This window comes from Hydractinia symbiolongicarpus, chromosome 14 (assembly GCF_029227915.1).
Source record: "Hydractinia symbiolongicarpus strain clone_291-10 chromosome 14, HSymV2.1, whole genome shotgun sequence".
Lineage (NCBI taxonomy): Eukaryota > Metazoa > Cnidaria > Hydrozoa > Anthoathecata > Hydractiniidae > Hydractinia > Hydractinia symbiolongicarpus.
The window spans coordinates 4,043,096-4,051,650 of NC_079888.1; the positions used below are offsets into that span (position 1 = coordinate 4,043,096).

The 8,555-nt window shown below is 34.9% G+C and overlaps 1 protein-coding gene across 1 annotated transcript; it reads right to left on the reverse strand.

The window, feature by feature from the left end:
• Positions 1–4,095: 4,095 nt before the first annotated feature.
• On the reverse strand, positions 4,096–7,473 carry LOC130625714 (eosinophil peroxidase-like). Its single transcript, XM_057440816.1, has 2 exons — positions 6,457–7,473; positions 4,096–5,525 (listed from the first exon to the last, which is right to left on the reverse strand). The coding sequence occupies exon 2, from the start codon at positions 5,404–5,406 to the stop codon at positions 4,273–4,275; it is 1,134 nt and encodes a 377-aa protein (XP_057296799.1). The 5' UTR covers positions 5,407–5,525; positions 6,457–7,473; the 3' UTR covers positions 4,096–4,272.
• Between the last annotated feature and the right edge of the window lie 1,082 nt (positions 7,474–8,555).

Genomic DNA, 8,555 nt, shown 5'->3' on the forward strand with positions numbered 1-8,555 from the left:
AACACCAAAGCTACGATATCGAAAGTCAGACCATTTTAATTTAGACATTGTAGGTGGTGGTGCTAAGGTTTGGAGATCTCGTTTTTGCCTTTTACTTTTTTAATTCTTGTAATGCTAATGATTTTCGCATTATTAAAGTCAGCAGTACACAACATTTTTTCCAAGCATTAGCTGTGCTAATTTTCGTACTAAATACGAAAATTAGCACAGCTAATAAAATAATTCAGTACAATATCAGAACTACCATATTGCTTTAAGAGCTTATCACGTAAGGGATCCCGGTTAACTGGCTGCATCGCCTCATGTATCAAGCCCTTATCAAACTTTCGTGAAAATAAAATGAAAGGTATGGAATCTATTAAAGTGAAAGCTACTATTTGCAAAGTTAGAATTTTAACTTCAGCAGTTTCGGAGAAATCAAGCTAATAATCGATAAAGTAAAAACATTGCCAATTCAATAGATTCAGGGCATATCGTATCAGATTCCGCGCCTGTGTTGTAAAACAATTTACTCCAGACGTTCTTGGAAAATAAAAATGTTAAATTATTCTTTGCAGCTTATCTCTATAAGCTATGACTAGAGTCGTTAACTTTTAAGTACTTTAAAAACAAAAACATGTTTCCACGTCTATTATCTATCACCCGTTACAATTTTGCATTTAAATTTATAACGCACCGAAGTTGGAGTTATAATACTATTCACTTATTTACAAATATTAAACATCTAAAAAGGGCAAAATTACGGAGCCAGAAAATCCTTATCTTTAGCAATAAGATTCGGATTTTAAAGGTAAACATGGTCCCGCATCAGAAAAATAACTGTATTTACCTAGACTTTTTGTAATCAAAATGAAGTTAAATCCGTCCGTTCAGGGGCGGATCTAGGGTTAGGCAGCCTAGGCAATTGCCTAAGCCTAGTTTTGTGAACTAGAAAAAAAATTCTCTATAGATAGAATAATCTATAAAAAAAACTAAATTATTTTTATCAATTTATTTTTGGCATCCGCCGATTTCGACTATGACGATGCGCGGCGTGCGTGTTTTATTTTACTCAAATAAGCAAACCCGGGGCGATCTTAGGCAAAATGTCTATTCGCCTAAAACGTCCGCGGGTTTTAAAGTTCCGAATGAATGAAAATCACAGATGGAAGAAAAAACGCCTAAAACGTCCGCGGGTTTTCAAGTTCCAATGAATGAAATTCTGGAATGTGAAGAAAAAACGCCTAAAACGTCCGTGGGTTTTAAAGTTTAAACGCCTAAAACGACCACGGGTACGGTTACATGGAGTGGATGTTTTTTTTTCAACATGGTTTACCTGGATCAGGTCCAATTGCAGGGAGCACTTCAAATGTCTAGAATATTAAAGCAATTGTATGCCACCTAAGTTAAATAAAGAAGTTTTGAATTTGGAAACCTTTTCAGATATTGAAAGGATTGGAAATGCTGGAGAGAAGTATTTTGGCCACGTGTGCCGTGTTGTTGTCTCAAACCAAACCTTTATCTTCCTCTGCAAGAGACAATAAATTCAGTAATACTTGAAATATTTTAGTTTTAGCTGCTCCTGAATTTTAGGCACTTTTGTGTCAAGCACTATTCTTAAAAGTGGTAAACCACCAGATGTTCTTACAAAACGTGTAATTTAAATCTTTTTCTTATCAAAACAAAAGGTTTTAACTTGGCCTTGATCAAATGCATTGTTTATAAACATAAAAGCCCAATGCTAAACGAGATAGCTAACTGAGGCAATTTATGTCAACACTGTCTTGGCGGTCGAGAGATGTTTTGATGTGTATGTTAAATTCGGTATAGAGTATTACTAGCTACCTGTATGTGTATTAGTTGGAATTTTGTTAGTTTTTTTTCTTTAATGTCTTAAGGGTCACTGGCTTCGTGTAGGCTTTGTGTAGCCGTTTATGCAACTGTGTATCTTTGTTTCTGTTAGGGAGAGAATACATTCTTGTAAGATAACTAAGGGACAGCTCTTTCATGAACGCAAAAGTCCAAGCTAAATGTTAATAGATCTGCAGATCCCCTTTCCCTCCCCTAAACATCAAATCAGAAAAGGTAATCTTTGAATGTTGTCAGTCCTTGAAACCATAAGCACTCGGCCATGTGTCCCTGCTAAGCAGGTAGACACTAAAAGTTATTAATACTTTCTGTTCTCTAAGAAATCGATGTATACAGTATGAGATATAATTAAACGGCAAAGGATTCTACCTCGTCCCACCGCCAAATTTATACGCTTAGCATATACTTTTTTATTGTGATTGTCCCTAAGAACTTTGACTTTGTGGGAACTTTTAAACAGTGCATTTTATATGCAACATCCCACTGCTCATTTTAAAACTTTTAAGAACACGAGAAGATCTCTTTGACTTTCCCATGTTACTTTTAATTGTAATAAAATTGCTAAAAACAAAAGAATGAAGCAATACCTAATCTAAGAATAGTCCAAGTTTGTTTTATAATATTTCTTATTCTCATCTTGCTGAGCAATACAACGTATATAATTTTGTTTTAGGATAAGATATTTTGATGTCACCCTGGTACCTAAGATGAATATTCTTCTAACAACGAAAATCACCATCAATTAAAAGAACACAGATTTGTTAATCCTTATAATATTGGAAAACTGTAAACAATGGATATATATCTGGTATAATCCACAAAGTTGGTGAAAAAAATCAATCAAAATAACTTGTGAATATTCAAGTAAATCATAGAAATGATTTTCACGTAAAACATATACAGATCGAAACAAGAATTGCATGTTAAAAAACGTTCTGTTACAGACTGTAAACTAACAAAATGTCATGTCAACTTATGGGTATGAGTAGGATTTGTATATATGTTGCTTTTTATATGAGAATCTTCATAATTGGCTTATAGTTACTAAAACTTTCTTAAAGATTTTACAGTATTAAAATATTTTTTAAACATAGTTGACAGGGACATGTAAGGGTAAATAATATGAGACATGTTAAATGTTTTGATGTTATTTTTCTAATTTCTAACTCTTTTCTGGCTTCATAAACTGCCTTTCTCTTGTGGGAATTTCATAGCATTAAAATTAATGCTTAATAGAAATTGGTGCAAAACTACACCAGTAACCCTAATGCTAAACTGTATTAACTTCATGAAGAGGTGATTACTATATACTTTTTGTACACGTTTATTATATGTTGCGATCTTACACTGTAAGTCTAACTGGAAATCTTTCATTCTTTTATATGCTGGTTTTCTTTGTGCATTTGCAGGTTCTTAACACAGACTATAATTTTCCAAACAATATTTCTACGTTGCACTACTGTTGACTATCTATTCCTAAAATTGTCTTGTAATGTAATTTTTTGTTGTATTGTTAGTTATTAGACTTATTGCATGTTTTGAAATGAAGCAAATCCCCAACTTATTACTTGTTCTCGTATTATGTGCGTAAAACGAAAAAAGATGCTAAGATACTTAATACCAGTATGTGATTCAAAGAAATTATGGAAACGCTAACCCTGTTTCAAATCGAATTTGCTAACCGGACGCATTTTCCATCCGCATGTTTTAACAAGGATAAAGTGGTAAAACTACGGGGGTTACTGTTATTTGTTTGGCTATAAAGAAACTTTCGTTTCTAATCTAGAAGGATTCTTAATAACTAAAAACCTTACTTTTGGGAAAATTTTAGTTCCTTTTACAGCAAAAACACAAAACGGCCGATTTACCTCGTACAACACCACAACCCTTGACATTACTTTGCCAAAAAATCTATGAAATTTTGCCTAACCAAAAGAAATTCCTAGATCCGCCCCTGCCGTTAAACTCAAAAATCCGTCTAACAAACGACAAAGTTAAAAAATACTGCAACACCTACGAGCTTGATTAAATGGAATATCCTTTTTGGTGGAAAACGGGTGATAACAGGCAAAATGCAAGAATTTGAGCGTATTTGTGTATTTAACATATAAATCAGTAAGTAATTATCTACACTGATAAGTTATTATTTATTAAAGTATTTGTGCCATTCGAAAGTAGTAGAATACAAAGACGGATTGCATTGCGAGACCTTATAATTATTTAAAAATGCAAAGCGATCCTCTCCATATTTGTGTGAGTATGCATGAACTGTTTTTGCTGCCATGCACTTTGCTATAATATTGAGACTTTGTTGACCACATTTTAAGATGATGAATTAACAAATTAAAAAATATTATATAGTTACGTGCATTCGTTATACTATCCATGTTTTAAATTAATGTATATCCGTCTCTTTAGTTGAAATCAACCGGAACGGCGTCTACGGTAGTAATGTCTCCGGGAACGGCGTCTACGGGAATGCCGTCTACGGTAACGACGTCTACGGGAATGCCGTCTACGGTAACGACGTCTACGGGAATGCGGTCTACGGTAACGACGTCTACGGCGTGGAGGTGGTGCACTATCTGGAGGAGATGAAATCCTCCCCCTCCACTTGCTAAAATCAATTCCACGTATACTTCCGCATTCGGCTCTCTTTTCTCCTCCATTGAGAGCCCGAAATACGTCCCTCTGTATTGATACAATGCCCTTTAAATTATCACATAAGACTCTGGCAAAAGTCACTTTTCGGATTTCACTAAGCTGAGCTGTGGTAAATATACCTTTTCGTTGATAAAAGAATCGATCACCATCTCGAATTCTTTCAAATTGATCCTTTACTAAGCAACTAAATGTCGGACCAAGAAGCTTGCCTTCTTCTGGAATTTCGCTCGAAGCAGCTGCATACAGATCGATCTCGCCAGGAGTACTATAAAGCTTTTCAAGTTCCGGTATAGCGCTGGAACGAATGATGCCATGTAGCTGTGAAAAACGTGTTACACTTTTTAACTTGCAAAACCTTCGAAATGAACCGTAAGTTGGAAGACCATGATCTCTTCCACGTTGTATGTTTAATGCCATCAGATCTCTGTTTTCATTGCTTCCAACAGGCACAAACAATCGCCTAGCAATTCCAAATGCAAATTTAGTGTCAAAATCTTGAGATTGGTTTTTTAGTAAGCCAAACATTATTGGTTCAATTCCATCTTCCCGAATTGGCAAAATATTTCTGAAGGCATTTTGCAATAATAAGTCAGGCTGGGCATGATCAAAATTTTTATTTAATCGGGCAAAGGAATTTGGGATTAAGGTGTGACCAAATCGAAATGCTGCGCCTGCAAATGCATTGGAGATGCTTGGATCTACATGTGTTTTATAGCCACTATATTTTTTAAGGTTGGCAAGAAGAGGTACAAACTCATTATAGCTTATCTGTTGCAATAATGCTCCAACAATCTTCCGAGTTTCCTGAAACAAAATTTCCTCTTTCCAGTGTGGATTCACCTTCTTAAGGTTGTCAGCAATTCTGTTATGTTCTCTTGCCCAAAGTGTCTGCATTGAATTTAATGCTGGATTTTCATCAGCTCGCGCTTCACCAACCAATGAACACTGTCTTAACGTGCAACCAGCCGTTCTCAAAGGTAACAAATTATTTGTCAGTTTCAATCGCCCGGTATCTACAATTTCAAAACAAATAAAAAAGCGTTAAATACAAATTTACATACTTAATACTAACCCTATAATAACTGTTTATGAGGGCAATACCGGAGAATATTGACCGGCGTCAAAGTATTGCCCGAGCTTGTGAGGGCAATACGCGACAGAGGTGAATATTCGAAGGTATTGTCCGAAATACATAGTTATTATATGGATTATTATCCTGTTGCTGCATTTTACAAAAATATAACATTATAGGCAGGATGTAGAAACCATGTCTTTATAGACACTATTCCCATGGAACAGACATTCGAACTAAAAATTTTTTTTTTTTGAATCGAATATCGCGTAAACATTACAGGTTTTTATTGTAGCTACAAAAAAAAGATAAAGTAAGTTTCACTTCTTTTTCGCGTTTTGTTAACTTTTTTCCGTGTTTATTTACATTTAGTGCTACCGTATTTAAACTATAAACACGGTTGCTATGGTAGCAGGCAATACCGTGGAATATTGCCCGCTATGACGTACGTTTTAACCAATCATTTTGCACGATTTTCGAAAATATTGATGCCGCCCTTTTACCCGCGTAATAAAATGCAATAGTAAGGGAAATTTGACTTTTTATCCGTTGGTAAGTCAGAAAGTCAGATTACAGGATACGACCTGTTTGATTTCATCTCGTGGTAACGGAGACAATTTTGTCTATCAGTTTTATATATAAATTTTAGCTATGAGTTTTAGTTTGTTAGCCAGCCTTTATTAATTCGTATGGGTTTAGATCTTATGTCGAAATTATGTCGTGAAATAAAAATTGTTGTGAAATTCTTTAAGGCATCACAGGATAATGTCAAGCTTTACAGTGTGCTTTAACTCAAAAATAGGTTTCAGATAAGTTGAAGTGAAAAGTCAAAGTTTCTCTTATCCCTTTAAAAAATAACAACAATCAATTACCGTCATTTGTTCTTAATCTCTGTAGTAGGCTTGGCTCATTGCTGTACACGTTGGAAGCGTCAAGATAAGCTGATATTTTGTTGTTAAACTCTCTTCCTCCTGTTCGTTGACTTTGACATTGTGGGAATGATCTGGCATTAGATGTGCATCTATCACCGTTCTTTGTGAATCTGATCGGAAAGCATGGGTAGGTAAAGGCTACCTTTTCGTCCTTGCAACTATAAAACAAGTTTATAATATTTTTTAGATGACTTTAATAATGATTAAACATTCGTAATTTTCGGCATTGTTTAATCTGGACGACAATGAAAATAATTTCAACAAAAGATGTTCAGAAAATAATTTAAGAAAACAACTTACGATTTAATATCACATTCTGGGTGCTCAACTAATGTGAGATCATGATCCAAAAATTGTCCATATGTCATAAAAATGACCGAAACCCCCAATCTTGTTCGTTGACAATTTTCCTCTACAGCTTGAAATACTCCGCGAGAAACTTGATTGGCCGTTGGTATGTGTTGTCCTGTTCCTGGAAAACCACGAGGTATTCCTCCTCTAGTGTGAGGAGCGTAATGTGCACCTATAAGTAAAAAACACAAATACTACAACATTCCCTTCTCAATTAACATCAAACTGTACGAGTATCAAAAAGATTTAACTGCACTGAAATGACATGGCAAATAAACTACGGGCACTCTCCAATAATACAACCTAATCTCCCATTAATGGACACTCTAAAAGGCGGACAGCCCTAATTTACGGACATATATTATACCCCGCGGAATTTAGGTTAAATTCTCATGGAAACGTTTCTAATTAAAAGACAACTAATTGGCTGAAAATTGAAAAATCGGAATGGCATATTTAACCTTTTTTCACTCTGCAATTGGCAGGCAAAGACAAATTTTTTTTGTTCTTTTCTTGAATTAACAGTTTGATACCTCGCTGAAACTGTCTTATCCATCCATTTTACCAATTTTTCTGCATCAAAAAACCCGGCTTATCACTGGGTTTTTCAGCCCATGTCAACCCTCATGATTTACTCCTGTACCAAGCAATAGGAGTTCAATTGCTGTCTAATTAGCGGGAACATATCAATGGTGTCCGCTAATTATAGATTTCACATTATTAAGCAAACTAGTCGTAAGTCAGTGGAAAAATATAAGGAAATTCGTTCGTTGCTACTCGCAACCATCAGAGCAAAAGAAAGCATTATAATATAGACCATTATAATATGGCCCGTGGATAATTTCACGAGTTCGGCTGTCCTTTGTATACTGCATTTCATGTGACTCGCTACATGCCCTACCATTTTGCGCGAAAACATAGAGACCAAGGCTATTACTAAAAAAACGTTACTTAAATATTTTAAGTGGCTAACATCTTTGACATTCAGCTAAAAAAAGTGCAATTGTAAAGAGGCATTGCGAAATACCAAATCCATAATACTACTGAGATTTTTTTTGATTTAAAAGAAAAAAAGAATTAAAGATAAAAATGAAATATAAATATATTCATAATTACCAATTAGCCTTATTAAGGCTGTGTGAGCTGCTCCACGAATTTTGCGCCGTTTGTTGTTGCAGGTGCCCTCTATCGATCGATACTTATCATTGACGCTGCATGTTGTGGTGGTGATACTGCTTATGCAATTTTCAAATAGTGTAGCTAAATTTGAGATTAACAATTACTTAAATGCTCAAAAGAGTCTTTTTGGGGCTGAAAGCTTCAAATCAAAGAAGTAACAGTTTATTCCACGCAGATAGTCATCCTATCCAACAACCTTTTCGCAAAAACAAGGAAGACTTAATTCAACACCTATTAATTTGGGTGTTGTTATTATAAAGAAGAATTATCTTCCTCCATGTAATGTACGAGTTTCACACTACGTGGGAAGATATAAGTTTGGATAAGAATCCCACTCAGCGACGCCACAAATTAAAGTTTGCACATGTGTTTCTTCAATAAGCTATGAACTTCTAGACAACTGTACTACAATCTTCAAGCAGGTTTACCATAGACTAACTTGTTAGATAATCTTATAAAAAATAAATTGCACGAAATCCAATGTAAAGTAGTATTTCGTTTTTAACGTA

Excerpts from the sequence above, each read along its gene's own strand:
- LOC130625714 (XM_057440816.1), bottom strand. The coding sequence starts at position 5,406 with ATGCAGACACTTTGGGCAAGAGAACATAACAGAATTGCTGACAACCTT.